General features: G+C 42.7%; 1 protein-coding gene across 1 annotated transcript in view; it reads right to left on the bottom strand.

Annotated features, from left to right (window-relative positions):
• kcnq1.2 (potassium voltage-gated channel, KQT-like subfamily, member 1.2) overlaps nt 1-21,045 on the bottom strand; it is a gene marked incomplete at its 5' end in the record, with an annotated part of 139,787 nt that overhangs the window by 95,331 nt on the left and 23,411 nt on the right. The window contains 2 exons of the mRNA XM_079267699.1: nt 19,609-19,714; nt 19,982-20,035. Coding sequence (XP_079123825.1) covers nt 19,609-19,714; nt 19,982-20,035 — 160 coding nt within the window. The remainder of the gene's footprint in view (nt 1-19,608; nt 19,715-19,981; nt 20,036-21,045) is intronic.

Here is a 21,045-nt window from a genome sequence, read left to right on the forward strand (position 1 = left end):
AAACTACACATTTTTTTAATGACGTTTTTTTTTTTATTGCGTTGTTTTGGGCCGTACTTTGTAGTCCTGATTGTACACATCAAACTAATTGCAAAGATGTGGAAACACAGCTGCATGCAACAAAGTCTGGAGGCAGGAAACTAGCAGACAATCGGGTTTTAAACAAGCAAACAGTTTAGCCACTCAATGTGAGCGCACCCAACATGTCTGAAACACATTTTGGGCCCTAAATTTCTCTTTTAGGAAATGATAGGAATGATGCACAAGACTATGCAATTAAGAAGCAGGCACCATTGCCTCTCGCAGCCTCATAAGAACGAGTCCTTCTCTTTCATACACATTGCTATACCTCAACATCAACAACCCAATGAACTATTTGCACTCGTTGTGCCCAGTCAGTGTCTGAGTACCCTCCCTAATTTTAGGTGAAACAGAGCAGAGCCAGCAAAAACACAGCAGGTGGGACAAGGCCTGTAGTGTAACGGAGCTAGTCCAGATCTGTATGAAACCCGATCGACAGACAGACTGGGCTCGAGGAGACTGGGAGAGATCAGGACCGCTGTCAGTTCTGACACTGTCAGGCGCACAGACAGGTAAGTCTATCTGAACTGTAGCAATGAACGGAGACATGGATTTTAGTAACAGGTTGTAAGACCAGCGGGGAGGAGACAGATTCAGTTGCATGAACACGATGTGAACGCTATCTGATTACAAATGACAGAAGATTTCATAGATGTTTTACAGAACTACATGACTTTAAAAAAACATTTATTTTTCTCTTCCTCCACTTAACTTACCTTTCAGTCGTGACATAAAGTGGCTCTGAGTGTTCAGGGGAGAAAAAAACACAGAATGTGACATAATCTATAATTAACTGAAACATTTTCAGTCATAATGCACTACTATCAGTCATACTGCACTACTATCAGTCATACTGCACTACTATCAGTCATACTGCACTACTATCAGTTATACTGCACTACTATCAGTCATACTGCACTACTATCAGTTATACTGCACTACTATCAGTCATACTGCACTACTATCAGTCATACTGCACTACTATCAGTCATAATGCACTACTATCAGTCATAATGCACTACTATCAGTCATACTGCACTACTATCAGTCATACTGCACTACTATCAGTCATACTGCACTACTATCAGTCATATTGCACTACTATCAGTCATACTGCACTACTATCAGTCATACTGCACTACTATCAGTCATAATGCACTACTATCAGTCATAATGCACTACTATCAGTCATACTGCACTACTATCAGTCATGCTGCACTACTATCAGTCATAATGCACTACTATCAGTCATAATGCACTACTATCAGTCATACTGCACTACTATCAGTCATACTGCACTACTATCAGTCATACTGCACTACTATCAGTCATACTGCACTACTATCAGTCATACTGCACTACTATCAGTCATACTGCACTACTATCAGTCATAATGCACTACTATCAGTCATAATGCACTACTATCAGTCATACTGCACTACTGCCAGTCATACTGCACTACTATCAGTTATAATGCACTACTATCAGTTATAATGCACTACTATCAGTCATAATGCACTACTATCAGTCATACTGCACTACTATCAGTCATACTGCACTACTATCAGTTATACTGCACTACTATCAGTCATACTGCACTACTGCCAGTCATACTGCACTACTATCAGTTATAATGCACTACTATCAGTTATAATGCACTACTATCAGTCATAATGCACTACTATCAGTCATACTGCACTACTATCAGTCATAATGCACTACTATCAGTCATAATGCACTACTATCAGTCATAATGCACTACTATCAGTCATACTGCACTACTATCAGTTATACTGCACTACTATCAGTCATACTGCACTACTATCAGTCATACTGCACTACTATCAGTCATACTGCACTACTATCAGTTATAATGCACTACTATCAGTCATAATGCACTACTATCAGTCATACTGCACTACTATCAGTTATACTGCACTACTATCAGTCATACTGCACTACTATCAGTCATAATGCACTACTATCAGTCATACTGCACTACTATCAGTCATACTGCACTACTATCAGTCATAATGCACTACTATCAGTCATATTGCACTACTATCAGTCATACTGCACTACTATCAGTCATACTGCACTACTATCAGTCATAATGCACTACTATCAGTCATACTGCACTACTATCAGTCATACTGCACTACTATCAGTCATACTGCACTACTATCAGTCATATTGCACTACTATCAGTCATATTGCACTACTATCAGTCATACTGCACTACTACCTCTGTTTGCACTATTACCTTAATTCCATTGAAACAGTTGTTGCATTGTTGGAAGAGACACTTGCGCGACACAGCACATCCCTCACAAACCCGCCATTTTTAAATAGCCACGCTAACATCAACAGCGACCACAATCTTTTTATTTACTAGACCCAGAGTTTTGTTAAATGGTGGCCCGCAAAACTACGCCGTACCAAGTGCACCAATCGCGTCAAAGATGATGTCACTGCAGTTTCCTGCTGCGTCGCTCTGTCAATCAGCTGAGAATCCCGCCTACACTGACGTACTATGCGCAGTGGAAAAACAGAATAGAGAAAATGACCTGGTACCAAAAGTCGAGCCGTCGCACGCAGTGGAAATGAGGCAGAAGTGCCTCTCTTTCCCTCTTTCCTCACCCCTTGCTGCCTTTCACCCTCCCACAGGTCAGCACAACTCTGGCCCTCTCCTGTGTATTTAAAGTAATTGCTCATGGCAGTCGAGGTGTCTGCATAAGGGCCTGTCATAAGCAATCCATTGGCATGAGTAGGGGCCTTGTGCACGAACCTAATCCAGCCAACGATGCCAAATGGACAGACGGAGGGGGTTAAGAAGTTGTGCAACAGCAACCTGCAAAAAAAAAGAGTAGGTTGTGTTGGCTTTTAATTAATCCTCTCAAAGTAACATGAAAATTAAGCCAGGGCATTTTTGTTGTATGTCTGAATGGATCCCCTCCATGTTTTTGCATAGGCGCTTGCATCTTTGAAAGGGCCACCACATGCCACAAAATTCAAAGAAAGAAAGATCTTTTTTAATTTCTGCTTTGTCGTTTTGTCATAAGAATTTTTAGACGAATTTACATGTGTATTAAAAAAGGAACTATGTTAAAACCTATTACAATTTCTCGTGATCTCTTCCTTGTTCCCTTTTGCCCATGTGTCCAATCAGTAGACCGTCAAACGTATTCTTTCTTTTTTTTCTTTTTGCACAAGAGAACAGGTCTGTGCATTTGCTTTAACACTGTGAGGGCTGTTTGCTGAAGGCCTTCAACACACACAGGAATTCCTCACCCACTTACCCCACCACCACGCCAAGTCCTGTGGCATGTTCAGTGGGGAGAGACAGACAGGAACTGAGGGACCAAGACCAAATGTCTGGAGCATGGCGACTCTGGTCAGACACGGCAATAAGAAGTGGAGCCCCGGCCCCTCTAGCCAGACTTGAGAGGAGACGACTTAAGGTCCTAAGTGTTTGGGAAACAGGCCCATCAATGTCAAATCCTTTTATTGCTTTGGCTTCCTATTGCTTTTCCCTGCTTGGGGGTTCGCATGCGTCTACTCCTCGCAAAGGCAGTGGGATGAGTTCATCTTTCATCAGTCATAACCGTCGCAATTATGTAAGCACACATGAGGAATGACCCAAGATTAAAAGGAAGAAAAAAAGGTCATGGGTTGTTTTAAGTGGGATAAGAGTGAGGCCTTTTAAAGCTGTTTTATGGTATCACTGAGATGTTTTGAAATTCCTTTATATTTTGAATTAAAAAGAAAAAACATTTCACAATGTCCATGTTGACTCTTAAATGTAGAAATCAGTGAAATAGAGAGAAAAAGCTTTGCACACGTGTACTTCATTTCTGATTACTAGAACTATAAAGATGTACACTTAAAGAAAGTGTCTGGAAACGAGGCTGCAACAACAATCTGTTCCCATTTACATTATGAACAGAATATATTGTAACCATTCCCATAGTGTGCATGCATATTTAGGCTGACTAAATAGCATTTCATATCTTTCGCCAAGTTCTTTTTTTTTTTTTTACACAAAACTGTGGATGAAAACTCTTTCCAGATTCCTTGGAACAAATTGATTTTTTATTACTGATTGTTTCATAAACAATTCTGTTGGAAACAGAAATTCAATAACGACATTGTCGCTCTTTAGTTTCAACACAAAATACTTTGTGTTCAGTAACAAATGGAGCACTCAATTTAGATTTCATAGCACACTCAGAAATGATGGGAACTCATGAAGTCATATTTACTCATAACATTTAGGCAACTAACAATGTCTGCATAGAGCTACCAAGGAAAACGGTAAAACACAGGGGAACGGAGGAAAATGAGAATTGTTGGTCTGAACCCAAAACGACACATTATGTCCAAATTGTTTCATTATTTATAAAAAAAAATATTTCCCGATCTATGTTGTCCATGTGGTGCATCTATTTATGGATCTAACAATCCAGCTACACATCTGTCCGTTTTCCTCCTGTTTATCTGGACAAGGACATTTAAAAAGCTGCCTCAGCAGTGGTCCGGGTGAGGCACCCAGGACAGAGCAAGTGGACGGGTGCTGCCGGCTTTGGCGCTTGACAAACAGCTTGTTTTAATGCTCCTGACAACCCCATGAGATGAACACCAACACACACTGCGATCCTCTTGTCCTCCTCTTTCCTCTCCATGCCTCAAACACGAGGTGAATCCGTTCCACCCTCCCTCCGGGTGGACTTTCCTTGGCCTCCCTCCTCCACTCTAATTTGGAGTTTGTGCACAAATGACAAACTATCTTAAGGAGAAAGTCTGGGGATGTCTAAGTCATTGCTCTATCAGCATAAGTGTTGGGTCGGTTGTATCAGACAGTACTCAGAGATGACTGCTGCAAGGTTATTCTACTACACTGGCCTGAATCTATTCTTTGAATTACATCTCGCCGGTTGAAGTTTTCTCGCCTCTTGAAAAACATGTCTGACAAATGGTTTCTATTGAATGACAGGTTGATCAGGTTGCATCCAGTCCACTGTGGTGGGATTTGCACAGAGCAAAACATCAAGGGAAAGTCCAAGGCCAACTTATTAACTCCGAGCTGAGGCAGAAAATGACGTCCAAAAAGTTGAATAGCATTTGTCTACTTTTTAAGTACCTCTTAAAAATGTTGAGCTTGATATGTGTTTAGTGTGAATTATCTGCGTGTGTGTGTGTCGAGTCTGTCCTGAACCCACACAGCCGCAGGAAGAATTTGTGCTCCCGTGTACTACAATATCCTGTTTGGACTCAAGCTGGTCTCCCCACTCCTACACACACACACACACACACACACACACCTACACACACACACACACACACACACACACCTACACTTACCCTGTTCATACATCACACTCAAGCCCCCAGCCAAAAAACATACGGCTTTGTTTTCATTGCTTTTCTGCACACACTTCTGCAACAATGTTCTGCAGATCATGTGGGGCTGGTTCTACAGCCTTATAATGTGATACGCTGTTTGGGGGCGGGTACAGTGTGTGCAGGTTGGTTGGGTGTGGGTTGGTAAAGTGTGTGCAGGTTGGTTGGGTGTGGGTTGGTAAAGTGTGTGCAGGTTGGTTGGGTGTGGGTTGGTAAAGTGTGTGCAGGTTGGTTGGGTGTGGGTTGGTAAAGTGTGTGCAGGTTGGTTGGGTGTGGGTTGGTAAAGTGTGTGCAGGTTGGTTGGGTGTGGGTTGGTAAAGTGTGTGCAGGTTGGTTGGGTGTGGGTTGGTAAAGTGTGTGCAGGTTGGTTGGGTGTGGGTTGGTAAAGTGTGTGCAGGTTGGTATTTGGATTACAGAGCGGATTACAGTGCTTTGTTTGAGTGTGTGTGTGTGTATATATTTGTGCGTGTGCACATGTAGAGTGCTAAATCCATCCACCCAGCTATCCATTCATTTAAATACGTATCTATGCATCCAGCCAGGGGATGACATTCTGCATACAATCATAGCAAGAGAGGAGAGGGCTGAGTGAACAGACTTGTTTGCACGAAGGAGCTCTGCTTCCCGTAAGTCGCCGATAATAATTAAGAAAAAAAAAAAGAGAGAGAGACGGCTGGCCCAGAGGCAGATACCTCACTTCCCAACAGAACGCAGTGCATTTCCTGAAACTGACAACTGCTAGAACTTGAACCGAAGCCAGGGCAAACATGAAAGAGACAGACAGAAGGAAGGGGGGAGAGAGACAAGGAAGATAAAGAGAAAAAAGAGAGGGTGACTTCAAAAATGTTGTAAATACTGGAATGACACACCAAATGGAGACTGCAAAATCAGAGAAACACATAACAATACACACATGCAAACACACACTCATAGCTTTTGCTCCAACCCAGATAGCTCCATATTCAAAGATAAAAGTGCCCGTTAACAATCTTTATCTCAAACCAGACTGTTATCGACCGTTTCGGAACTGGCACACCACAGCTGTTGTTCGCAGCTCGACCAAAGCAGAAAGCATGACACAAAAAAAAAGGCCTGAACACTGTTCTGGACCACAAAGAGAAAAACAGAGCTTTGATAGAGGAGGGGAAGTGTGGTTTTGTCAAATATGCTCTTTCTTTCCTGCTCTAAAATGGAAAAGTGGAATAGAAACGTAATGATGAATGATGAATGATGAATGGATGAAGGATGTTGACCGGGGTAGTGGTGGTGGTGGTGGTGTTGATGGTCTCGGTAATGGGCACACCCGACTGCACACCAAACTCATGAAAACACACCGACAAGGACATTTCCACTTGAGCTCAACCCTACACTTACCATTTCCTTCTTACTCTGTGTGGAAACACAGCAGAGGCAGAATTATTAAATCTACACACACACGCACACAAAAAAAAAAACCTAAAACAAAAAAAAGAAAAGAGGGCACTGATTGTATCCTGTCTGTCAGTGAGGAGAGGTGAAGGGAGTGGAGGAGTGATGCTGCTACAGCACAGCCTGCTGGTCAGAGAGAGCAACGTATTCACTCGGCTCCCCTCCTCCACACACTGCTCTTACTGCTGACGTTTGGCTTTTTGACGCTGCTGTGTTATTTCAGCATTTCAGTCCGACGCAACCTGTTTGTCACTAACAAAACGAGCATAAACAAAAACACTTGCAGATGATATCATTGAACCGTGTGTGATTATGTTCGTCTAGTTTGTTCTATTGTACTTCATAAGGAATTCACAAACACACTTGCTGTGTTTGAGAATTCACTGTTTACACTCACTTCTCATGATACAATGAATTAACTTAACTATGTATTTTGTCAAACTGTTCTGAAGCAGTTGTGATCACTAGGGCTGTCGCTACTCTTTCGTGAACGGGGATTATATTTTCTGGGATTTTTTGAATCTTTTAGTGACCAGAGGTCATATTCCACAGTTAAAGGAGACACGTGCAGGGTGTTTGTCTGTTACAATGTGTTCAGGCTTAGTTGCTTTTTAATTCGACCGTTCTAAGAAGACTGAAGAATATGAAAAGCATGAGGATTTATAATGTCCCTTTTATTCCGAGAAGTTTGGTGACTGCACTGAAACGTTAACTGAAATCTAAGACACATTAATACTTTAAATTAATAATAAATTACACAAAAATGAAAAGTCATAATTTTCATTGAAATGAATCTACATCTACATCTACATTGTATTTTTTAAACATTAGTACTTATGTGATGCACGAGCATTTTCAATGTTTTTTCTTGTAGAGCTGTTCAGCGGGGCTGTTTGATGTTTCACATTTTCTTCCACCCTCTGACTACGTTTGTAACATTAACTGTAGATGTACCACCCTGTCCTACCCTGCCCTGACAAACTCCAGTGGTATATACAGTATTGCTATGAGCCAACTGTGGAACATTATCATCATCTCTGTAACCAATGAAATATCTCTGATGAGATCACACCACCCAACTGAGCGTTGTCCGAGTTTTCAAACACATGCTTTTGAAAGCCTTCTTATATTTGCACTGAAGTCTCAATCTTTTCACAGAACGTAGATATTTTGGTGTACCATTGTCATGGTTCTGTTAATATGTTGATAATATTGTTGTGGTATCGATATTGAATCACACGCATGAATAGTTTGGCCTGGAAGATTTAACATTACAGTGCACCCTCTTCATCAACCATTTACATTGAACGAGAATTTTTTGATTTAAGGATTATGATTTATAATTTATAATGAAGTTGTATTGTTTAGTTATTTGGTATGACTTCTACCCTCTCTTCATAATGCAGCCGGTCAAGTTTATTCACACAATGAACACCATCTGCACAAACTACAAGCACTCATTCAAAGCTAGAAAATCCTGAATTTTACTGTCACTCTGATTTCATGGCATGACTTTCAGACTGATGACTCTTTATCGTGACACCTACTTAATACAAAGCCCTGAGTTGTTACAACTCAACTAACTGACCGATCAGAATGTAATTTTATGCATTCTTACTACTTTTCAGAGGCTCAAACTGGAAGGGCCTGCAGCACTTTGATCCTAAGACACCGCTCTGACTTCCCCCCTAACTTCTCTGACAAGCTTTGAAAGAAAAGGATAAAACAAGGCCATAAAATTACAGTAGTAGACTGGAAAGGACTTTACAGCACATATACACTTGCAGTATAAAGAGGCCGGCCTTTCAGCACCAGAAGAGACTTATTTAGAGGGTTATTAGTCCCCGTCTTGGTCCCTGGGGGGTCTTTCATTATGAACTGGGCTCTATATGGCTGCTATTAACGGCAGTGGAAAAAAATACAGAGAAGAAAGAAGTGTGCGTGTGTGAGTGAGTTTGTATAGTGGAGGTGACAGACGTATGACCCAGGCTTACCTGTTCCACTTCCATAATTTAAAGCTTTTCTTTCGCTCTACTGCTTTAAAACATCTGGCTCCAGAGGCATTTAAGTTCTTGATGGATAACCTGCTTCTTTATCTCCAACTACAGAGAATATTTGACATAGAGCAGCAACAAGAAAAGTATTTATTCTTTATCTCCGCTCTAATCTGCATGTCTTTTTCTTCGTACTGCCAAGATGTCACACGCAAGATAAACTTCCAGCGCCACATCTGTGAGATATCCAACCACAGCAACACTGTGGTTGCCTTTCTCTCAGAAGCAAAGAGCGTGGCAAATTCCAGTGTAGCCTACTCTCTGTGGTGCAAGCTGCAAATGTGTGGCTGTGAGGGGTGCCGCCTGTAAACCTTGTGCAATGCCTGGTGATGGTGGTGCGATAGAAGCAGCAGCCTGACTCACGCTCCTGGTTGTCTTTTACGTTGGTCAGAGTGATTAAAAAAGAAGAAAAAAAAGGTTCCGAGGATGAGACTCGACACGTTGAAAACATTTCAGCGAAATCTTCTATTCAAATAAACACTGCTATACCAGGAAGTTCAAGCCACTGAAAGCGGCCCCTTCTCAGAATCGTAGTGCTGATTCGTAAGCAGAACTCGTGGTCAGCTTTGACGTGTTTGTTTTATTCATGACATTCAGCAACAAATTCTGTAGCAGGATTTCTGCAGGGCTCAGCAAATGATTTCAGACCTCGTAGAACATAATTGAATACCCTTTTCACAGTAACACAGTAAGGTCTACAACTATTAAAGTTGTACTATTAAAGTACATTCATTCTTTTAAATTGAAAACACATTTTTCAGTACTTTTAAACTGTATATAAGAATAATTCCTAGTATCAATTAACGTGACCATGATCTGGAAAAGCAGCAGATTAATGGATGGATGAACCATTTAAGAAAACTCATTTTTGCTAAATTTGACACTGTGGCAACAGTGTTTCCCACATCTCTGATGGCATTGACTGAAACTAGATATTAGACAGCCTTCTGCACAACCACATGCATAGAAAAATAAGAACTAATGTTAGAAACGTTTTAGTACCTCAAGGCCTCAATTCAAAACTTTTTAAAGACTTCACCGTGAAGATGTGCAAGTGTTTAAAATGTGTTGAAATTCCTGTATAGCAAGCCTAATATAAACCTGCTGTGAAGTTATTCACATTGTAGAGCTTTTCCTAAAGAATAGTCTCCATTTCACTTCCAAAATTGGGTGTTAAATTCATATTTTAATGCAATTATAGCCAACCAAAATACCTCTCAGTCAATGTTATATAAATAACCCACCTCTCTCTATCACAAAATAAAGAGAAGGGATATTTTAGAACAATCACACCTCCAAAGAAAATACATGTGAACACTCCCAGCTCATAATGGGATCCTTGAGGCGATGCCAGGTGGCCCATTTTAGCCAAATTCAACCTCCACTGACCCGGACCCAGCCTTAGTTAAAACACACAGAGTGGTGTTCATTCACACAGGTGGGACGGCCACACGTTCAAACACATGGGGACACGTGGACACACACACACACAAATACATGCATCATATTTGAAGTTCCTCTGTGGGCAAAGGGTGGGCCAGAGCGCTGTAGCTCCCCTTTAGTCCACCCCATCTCCTCTCCAGCAGGTAAACGCCCTGGCCGGTAGTGTGTCCCTGCGTCTGCGTGTAAGAGGGGATAAACCACAGGGCCCCACAGACGAGCTCCATCAACAGGCTCTCTATTCATCTCCAGGGCCGGAACACTGGGCTCTCTGACGAAGCTCCGGCACCTGGCTGCAGATGGACGCAACATCAAAAGGCTGGGTGGCGCAGCACTGGTCGCCACACCTGAATAAACCCCGCCACCCCACCCCACCCCAGCCCACATCAAATGGCACGGCTGGCCTATTTGAAAACCCGAGAGCACGAGAGCTGAGAGAGTTCAGTTAAAAAAAAAAAAATTTTAAAAGGAGGTGACCAAGAAAGTTGTAGAGGGCTAAAGCATTGGCTGTACAAACAGGCCACTCAGGTGCTACTGCAGATTACTGTTTTCATTAACAGGAGCGAAGCAGAAACTGAGCCCGGCGCAGGAGAAGAAGGAGGAGAACGAGGAGAGAAACACACACACACACACACACACACACACACACACACACAAAGTGGATAGAGTGTATTTATACAGGTGCCTCTAATATTGGAGTGAGGAGGGAGACACATCTCTAAGAGACAGGGAAGCATCTATACTAGTCTGGGAATCCTCCAAGTCAGGACTGGGTTGGGCATCACTTTGATTTCAGAGTAGAAGTTTCCAGCATTAGCGTAAACAAACATCGAGTGAAAAACAGTGTGAGAAAACAAGCCGATATATATAAATGTAAGCGCAAACACATTTCCTCCTCTTATCGGTATACTACGACTACTATTACTACAAATACTACATCCACTAATACACACCAGAGCGCTGGACTCTCCACAGCTGTTAGAGCAGCACTCGGCCCCTAAAGTCATCTCAACAGAACCAATTGACTATTTGTTTGAAGTTATTTGTTATCAAGGTCTTTTCGCAAAGTGCAAAGTGCGACTACCATGAAGAAAACCCTTTGTTTGCGTGGGTCTCTAGCCCAGAAATACAAAAGAGATGTTTGTTAGGGTTCCTCTTCAACAATTAATGAAGAGGAAAAAACATTTCCAAATCATCTGGAAATCATCATCAGTTTGTTTATGGCTGTGGTTTGTGTGGAAATAAATATCCTCAAGCGACTTTATTTTCTCTTCCATTAAGCGGCTCCTAATAATTCAATTTTGCGTGATTATGTCGGTTCATTAGATTCAATTGTACATTTAACCTCAATGTTATAATGCTGCAATCCATTAGGCCAAAAATATTTTCAAATAACTGCACGCAAGGACTAAATTATTATGAAGGAAAGAAACAAAAAACGCTAATGGTCATTAACCTCGTCCTCCGAGTGTGTAATTGTAAACAGCACTCAAAACAAAAACGTTTCCATTTTTTTTTTTAGATTGTCTCGCCCCGAAACAAACGCCAGAGCAGCTACGACATCACAGAGTTGCTCAGCGAGTCATGTTGTGAAAACAGCAATTTCCTGAGACAATTTTCCTTTGTTTTGTTTTGCTAACATTTGTGGCGGCGAAGAGCTACTGATGCCAAAGACAAAAGCAATGCAGCGCACAGAGGAAAGTCGGTCCGGCAGACTTTTGCCAATTTGAAATGCCCCCCAGAGGCCACACGTACGTTACACATAAACCACCCAGTTGTAAAAACACACAGTACGTATCTGCTCCAGACAGAAATCTTTCCAACGACTTTGTATTTTTCATTGGCCTTTCAGCCAGCGTCAGGGTGACCGATCCTCATGAGGTTTGAGCATATCAGCAGGATTGCTCCTCATTGTTTGAATGAATAAGAGCTTCAGTTGTGAGTACCGGTATATTATACTATTATCAAACAGAGCAACTGACTACAGTAATATCCGGAAAAATATTGCCAGAGCACCGCCCCGTCTTGTTTGGACTTCAGAGAAAAAGAAAGAGTAAACAACAACAAATCCGTCGAAAGCATCATACGGTTATGAACCTAACTCTTAAGTTTGGCTTGCTGCAGCTGTGAAGGCTACTCAGTCGGAACTGATTCATGTGTAGTTACTCGTGCTGATTTTGGATTGAAGCCTGATCCACCGCACCACACCGGGAGACTTACCAAACCAGCATGCTGTGACAGGCTCACTTCAATCTGCCACTGTGTGCAATCTTAAGTGGAGCTAATAGAGCCAAGATGGCGCATGTATCATTTCCAACCAGTCAATAATCTGGATGCAGCGGTTCGAGATCAAGATGGTGAAAGTATTGTTTTCTGTTGTTCTGGGCTGGATTATTTATGCAGTACTTGCTTGCTGACTCTAAGGATTTTCCAACCTGCGGTGAGAGGCCATGAAGCAGGACATTCTCCCAGTCACTGATGGTCCCTCGCCATAAAACTTTCCCAGAACCACCAAAACCACCACTGTGGGGGAATAAGACTCTCCCCCCTTGTAACAGCAGAGGGCCTTCATGAATGCAGCCAGAGCCCAAAGACTGAACGCACTCTTTAATTAAGTATGAAAATGCCTTTTACTGCCCTGGGTGTCACATGTATATAAAATAAGATGGCTTGCTGATTCAGTCCTTGGTCCCGGTAGGAGACTTTGTTCCACCAGCTCCAATGATCTCCCTCTGAGGAAGAGCAGTAACATTTTAAACACACAGCATAACCCTTACTCTGGTCACAGTGTGCCATTTAGCTTTGTGTGCTCTGATCCAATCAGGAACTTGTTTTTTTCACATGACTCATTTATGTAACCAGTGTAACACTTAAAAATAAACACCGTTTGAAAAAAGCGGATGACGCAGAAGTCATCCGCTTTTTTCAAAACATTACACATGTAGTGCATGAGAAATTTGAATGACACAGAAGTCACTGGTGACCTGGAATGAGACATGGTGTCTGCTCCCCCCCACCAGAATAAAACGTTGTCACCATTCTGTACTCTGCATGAACAGAATCTTCTCACCGAAATCTGAGGTGAAGGAGAACCCAGGATCGATTGGACTGTGGTGACATTTGTACAACTTAATCAATTGAATTGTCTTTGATCAACATGTGTAGACAGCTGTGGCTAAAACGCACTGCAAGTCAAAGCATACAACAGTCACTGATTGTTATCTGAATTCTGAGAACAACGTGGTTAAGTGTGTGGTTTTGTTGCACTTGTTTGGTTTGCTGTGCATCATGTCGAGCTTTGCTTGTAACCTTGTTTTCATCGTCTTTTCTCTGGTGTTTCACCGCTGTTCTTATCACGGATGTACCACCTGTAAAGTCGCCGTTTTGTTTTTGCACCAATAAAAAAAAAATCGAATCAGTTCATCCTTGAGTCTTAGGTGAGGTTCATGCCAAATTTGAAAAATTGTTGCCCAATAACTGACAAGTCACATCTCAGTGTAAAGCAATGCAGAAGAAAGAAGGTTTTGTGCAAAACATTTAGCATATTCAGAAAACTGCAATCACCATGTGTGTATTGCTAAAATGTTCTTGCAACATTGTGAAATACATCGAAGCTCAATGGAGCTTGTGCATTGAAGGGGCTGATTCAGAGGATGAGTTTATCTCCAAACGGCCTGAAATTGGATCGGATCTATCTCAGAGCAGCGACCCTTCCATCGTTCCAAAGTAGAAATATATGTAAACAACAACAGCCCAACCAGAAACATGCATCATAAGCCCACATGTGAAATGTTTGAACGAGTCACATGACCAACTGCTGACACAGCACAAGGCAGCCGACGAACTTCTGTATTAACAATGTGAGGCCCGTACACACAGCAGACGTCAAACCCCAACATATCGCCTTTAAGGCCATTTCACTTTGGACTGTACTGTACTGTCAGCTTGACTGCAGCATTAATGCTGGTTGAATTTTTGAAAAGCGAGAGCAATTAAACTATTTGAATGCGTCAAAGTGAATAAAGGTAGAGTGGAGGTCAGCAATCGCATAAAAGGCCCGGCGTGTGTAACCAGATCAACTATTGAATCCCTCCATGCCCGCCTCTGTCGTCCACACAATATGAATCAGTGTGTGGCTGTTTTACTGAACCAAGACTATTTTCTGTCTCTTGTTATGCTCTAGAAAATTGGCAGAAAGTCAAGAAGCTGGGGCACAATTTGTTCTTTTCTCTCTACGCTTCTTTCTCTATCTTTTCATAAAGCAGCAGCACCCAGGCAGCTTTTCTTGCTGCAGGGCAGGAGGCCACGGATCTTATCCCCATCCGTTTGTCTGTGTGTGTGTGTGTGTGTGTGTGTGTGTGTCTTGTGCATGTGCCCAAAGTGGGGCCCCTGCCTTGTCTAGCTTGTCATTCTAATACTTGACAGTAAAGCCAAAAATATTAAGAGGATTTGCTGGATATTTTTCACATTAAATTCACGGTTGAAACTTGCATAAAGCCCCATAAAATAACTTTGTGGTCAGCACATGTTTGGGAGCAGAACACTGAGGAGAAGGAGGGGGGGGGGCGTGGAACTTATATCAAAAACATTTGTCAAAGTGAAAATATTTGAGGTTTGAAAAGGCTTCTGTGACACACACCATGAATGCATTTTAGATTTGTTGTCTTTTGACGAAACACCATATGTTTGAAACACCCCTCCGTGTCATCAATATCAGAGTACAGTGTAGAGGACAGGCGTACAGAGGCCACACGGACAAAAAGTCAATTTGTTCAGAACTCTGCACAAAAGACGCCAGTTGCTCAGCAGAGAGAGGCCCCTACTTGAAGAGGACAGGCCATGATGCATGTGTCTCTGCCTGCAATCCCTCCTGTGGCGCTGCAGTGGGTTTTCATTGTTTATCTCTGGCTAGCTTGTAAGAGGGGGAACTAATTAAGGGCTGCCTGCAGGTGGCCCATGCAGGCTTTTACAGGTCTGAGAGGACACGAGGAGGAGGAGGAGGAGGAGGAGGAGGAGGAGGAGGAGGAGGAGGGCGGAGAACCTGGACACACCCAGCAGGGAGGAAAGGGCCGACTGCCTCAGGTCACAAGATGACAGACATTGCTGATCTGGTGCTGCTAGACAGAGGAAAAAGAGCAGGACGGATATGTTGGGTACATGGAGAGGCAGAGACACGATGCTGTAATACAGAGAACGGAGGAGGGGGAGAAAGGGTGTTTCAGAGGGCAGAGAGAGAGAGAGAGAGAGAGAGAGAGAGAGAGATAGGACACAATCAGTGCAATCAGCTAAACACGGCCTTCCTCTGTTTGGGGCCTAATAAGTGTACTTGGTTTTAGGATCAAAAGACATGATTGCGTGCGGACGCTGCCCTGCACCACTTCAGGAGCCCAGAGACGTCACAGCCAGCTGTATTGATGCCTCTCACACATGTTAACAAATACACACACACACACACACACACACATGTTGGGGGTAGTGTGCTTCCGTAAATCCAAACAAACAGTGGAAAGTTCCAGCCAGTGCTGCCGCGGAGAAATAAAAGTGATAGAGGTAGCAGAGATGAAGAATAAAAGGCTGCTTGAACAAGCACCAAGCTAAACTGAGCAAAGTGCCAGCTCATGTCAGCTGTGTGGAGACACTCCCAATTCCTGGATATAAAACAACAGAAAAGTGATCCGGTGTGTGTGCGTGCAGATCGCCTCAGGCAGTACGGGTGGATCTGGTAGCTGTCTGCAGATATCCAGATAAGGATGCCAAATGGCAGCGCTGTCCTTGGTGGCGTGACACCAGGAGCAAAACAAAACCAGGCCTGGAGATGTGCCCAGCATGGCCCAAATCTGAGCTCGGCTGTTTACAGCTGAGTTATGGGCACAGCAACCCCGCAGTTGATACATATAGACAGCGTCTGTCTCTGCAGCTGGAAGACTCACTCCCACACACACTAGGGCATCAACACCCAGAGGTCCCCCCCCCCCCCCCCCCCCCCCCCCCACACACACACACACACAAATAAAAAGGTAATTAAAAAAAACATACTAACATGTACACGCGTCCGGGAGGTTACACAATGAATCCCCCATCGCAGGTTATCATGAAAGCAATTTAAAAAATAATCCAGATGATTCCTACATCTGTTCACGGGACATTAATTACTAATTGACTGTCAAAAAAAATCTGAAGGCATGTTTATACTGTAATTAACTGCATAAGATGAACTGTGGCATGGAATGTTTTAAAATAGTTCACTGTAAAGGTTGCATTCATGTCAATGACCCTGAAACAACAGACTACCGGGTGTTTTATGTTGACTGCCGCAGTGTGTTGCCTGTAAAAGAGTAGCGCCATCTTCTGTGCAGAGAAAAAGGGCTCCAACGTGACATGTTAAGCTCACACTTGAAGTATCACTTCGGGAGCACTTTAGCTTTCAGTGTCACTTTGACGTAACGAGCGTTGGTAGCTGGTGTCGAGATTTAACCTATCACCTTGCAGTTCCTCGACTCATCTGTGTTTACATTCACGTCTAAACATTTCGTTATTATGTTTGCGTAACTTCAATCCAAACACTCCTTTCTTAACTCTATCAGTCATTTCATGATGTACGGCAACGGCATTGCTGAGGCCAGCAGCGGAATGTAATAAGTACAACAATTTACTCAAGTACTGTACTTAAGTACTTTACTTAAGTATTTCCATTTTATGCAACTTTAGACTCTAAATACAGTTTTAAATAAACTATTTAAAAACAGCTGTACAGTACATCATCACAAAGCTGAACAAAGGGTCCGTTTTTTCTGAGCTCATGAAAAGTTGACTTTTCAGAGATACTTTAAAAATCTCACAGGACAGTGAAGCTACAAACATATGATGATTTTATAATATATAATGCATTGCTGCAGATTAAACTACCCAAAAAGTGTATAGATAGGACCACAACCATGACGGGAGAGGAGGTGGATGGGTTAAACCAACACAGGAGGTGTCACATGGGTGGCTAGTCACTCGGTACTAGTCACATGAGTCGTTAGTCAGTCAACTTAACGCATGGATGTATAAAGAGAACTGGATACACTGATGGAGGCAGCGCCCCATTCATTCCTATGAAAGTTGCTCAGTGGGACATGAAGCAAAAAAAGTTTGACTTCAGAGTAAAAGAATTACACGAATCTAATGGCGATCTTCTGCATCACTGGGCCCAAAGAGCAAGTGCACAAGTGTTTCCTGTAACCCCGCCTCCCAGCCCTCAGTCCAGCCTCATTCTCATGAACGGAGACAGAAAAATAAGTCTGGATTCGGTTATTAGTGCATTGATTAAAGGAACAGTGTGTCACATTAAGGGGGATTTATTGGCAGATATTGAATATAATATTCTTTCACGTTATCTAAAAAGGTAGGGATGCGTTTCGAAACCCAATATTAAACGGGCCCCGGTGCGAAATAATTGAATTTCTTTCAATTATTACCACAACATTACCACAGTGAATTAGGGCTCAGTTACCTTCCTTGATGTAAGGATGGCAAATATCATTTTAGACACTAAAATAGTAGTTATTATGTGTGAAAACAAAAGTTTGGCTATGGTAGGAAGTTTCAAGCCTGCATCAGACTTATTCTTAAGCGCTGATAAAAAAAAAGAGAAAAGGGTTCCATTTAAAAAGAGAAAAACAGCCCAGAAAATAAAATATGAGAAACTGTAATCACATTTTCCAGGAGTGGCACACATATCAAATTCTAAATGATTCATAGGAGTTTGGGTAGTGCGAGTCACGGTATGTTAAGGATTACATTTTTCATGGTCTCCCTTTGACCAGCAGATAAGATCAGGGTGGATGGAAGGATAGGGAGTTGGGGAAAAGTGGAAAAAGAGAGAAGAAAGAACGCAGTACGGTGCCTTGTGGAATTCAAGTGCTTGGTGGAGAAAGAGTACTGGACCAGTGCCACGAACAGTCACGCTGCAAGAGAAACAAGAACCGTTCTGCTGCTCATTACTCTCGGTTTACTGTAGAGGTTTGTGAGGTTAATGCTTTCACATGTACATGATCGTCTGTGAGCGGGGAGCATTTTATCTCCCTTTAAATATTTAGAGCTACAACTGGAAATTCAGGGGGAACTGTGTAAGGTTGCACCCTATATGGTAATCACGCTTTGTTCCTTGGTACAAAAGGTGCACTAAGCTTTTTGTTTTCAAGAGGGCACAGAGAGGAGAATGTAGAATGAATAGGCCAAAAGGCCAGAGATGGAGGTGAGTAGAGCAGAGGTAATCCTAGATTTGCAAGGCCAACGGAGGGAGAATGCTGCATATATAGTGTGGTGCATAGTAAGGACCACATTGTGTCGATACTCCATCAAATCCATTTCAGTCCATTGAAAAAAACCTCCACGCAGTATGTTGGAACCACCAAAACACCCATCACGGGGAAAAAACACGTAATAAAACTAACTCTCTGTTGACCCAAAGTAATTAAATATCGTAAATATATACTCCAAGAACATACAAAGGAGTTAATGCAACATAAATACAAAAAACACTGCATGTCAATGTGGCACGTCGCAACACTGAAACTACATCTCTCAATCTTCACAAAGCCATTATCCATTAATTATGAAAGCACAACGTTGGAGGACTAGTCTGTTGATAACGGTGAAAAAGCAACAGTTAGTGAAGAAATCATAGCAGTCATTCATTTGCTCTGCTACGGCACGTCAAAACAGGAAGCAAAGAAAAAGAATTACATCAGAATTACACTTTGGTTCACAGTAATGAAGCTCATTTGAATGAGCGGGTTAGCCGGAGGAAGCGACATGTATTCACAATTCACACAGCAAACAGCAGCAGTGGATTCTCAATCCGATGAGGGCATGTGGTGACAAGCCATCCGGTACCTTAACATGTCCTACAACCTATTGAGAGGGATTCCTTTGACATTTCCCTCAAGACTAAAGGGATAATCCCCTTTATAACTCTCTGTACCTGATATGGCCTTGGCCCTCGAGAGTCTTTTTAAACCTCAAGAGAGTTCAACAAAACAACTTCATTTAGAGAGCAGCTAGAGGGGCTCTCTGGTCTGACAAAAGGCCTTTAGGTACAACCGACAAGTAGGGAAATCAGTATTATATGTATCAAAGAACGGGGGTCAGCATAGGGTGATGGATCGGAGGGAGCCGGGGGCTCCAGAGAAGAGCAGAAGGGACATTTTCTGGGACTTACTTAGCTTTCACCACTGGCAGGGGAACGTTCTCAGTCAGGTAGTCCAGCTCATCTGTTAAGCTGTTGGCGCGGGAGATGTCGATGCTGTGATCATGATTCCCCCTCACTGCAAAATTACAGACATAACAGATAGTAATTCCAGGGCACTTATATATTTTTTTTCAATTTACTTGACAACGAAACAAGTAAATATTGATGCACATAGTTGTTTACATCAAAAAGGAATTAATTGCATGTGCTATGTTGAATAACAGTAAAATTGTAAGACAAAGACAAATGACAAATATGCGGTCCAAGTAAGCTGAGAAGTGCGAATATATTTAGGTGTCAGTATCAGAAACATAAAAGCAGAAATAAGGAAACAGAAAGATACCTGGGGAGCCAGGGCAGCTCAGAGTGAAAGACGACCAAGAATGTTGAGGACGGCCTGATGCCATGAAAAAGAGACAGGAGAAGAAGGGAAAATAAGAAGAAATCAGTGGGTTTCCTCATCGTTTAACCATTTGGTGTACAATAGAAATGCTAAATTGTTGAATTAACAAGGTTGTCAAAAGGATGGAAATCTTCGGTAAATCTAGGGTGAAATTATCTTATTTCAGTTGGGAAAAAGTGTGTGTGTTACACGTTTTTAACAGTTTGTATGAGGAAACAGGAATTGCAGCGCTCCAGCTCATCAACAGTGCAGCTGGCCGGCTGCTGGCATGTTGCTAAAAACAACAGCAAAGAACAACATGTGCAGCGAGGTCTTGACCTGCAGCCAGACTGTCAGCGTCTGAGTTTGACATGTCTCTCCACCAAACCACCAGGCCTCCATTGTGATAAAGAATGGAGAGGCAAATCTGTATGAATGACCAGTCCAATTCAAGCTCAATCCATTCAGTCTCTCTTGTATTCCATCATCGAGTTTGTTTAACATTGTCCAATCCGGAAGCAGAGAAGCTGATGAGGGAGAGAGGGGAGGGGGGGGGGGGTGACCAGAGCTAACAAGAGCCACCTTTAGCCTCAACCTCAGCTCACTGAAGGAGACATGAACTGGCTTATCGGCTACACAAACAGGATAAGGGTTTATGAACAATATGTAGTTGTATCTGGCCCATCAGTGCAAACGTGTTTGGCTTGGAGAGTATGAGTCAGGGGCAGGAGGGAGAGAGAGAAAGACAGAACAAATGCAGGGGGAAAAAAGACAGAAGTACAGCAAGAGAGCGAGAGAGAGAGAGCGAGAGAGAGAGAGAGAGCGAGAGAGAGCGAGAGAGAGAGAGAGAGAGAGAGAGAGAGAGAGAGAGCGAGAGAGCGAGAGAGAGAGAGAGGGAGAGAGGGAGAGCGAGAGAGCGAGAGAGGGAGAGCGAGAGAGCGAGAGAGCGAGAGAGCGAGCGCTCCATTGAGAGATTCTCACAGACTGGGAGGTGGGTGTGGTCAGACAGATAAGTGGAGCGATAA

The sequence above is a fragment of the Melanostigma gelatinosum genome (genome assembly GCF_949748355.1).
Source record: "Melanostigma gelatinosum genome assembly, chromosome: 1".
NCBI lineage: Eukaryota > Metazoa > Chordata > Actinopteri > Perciformes > Zoarcidae > Melanostigma > Melanostigma gelatinosum.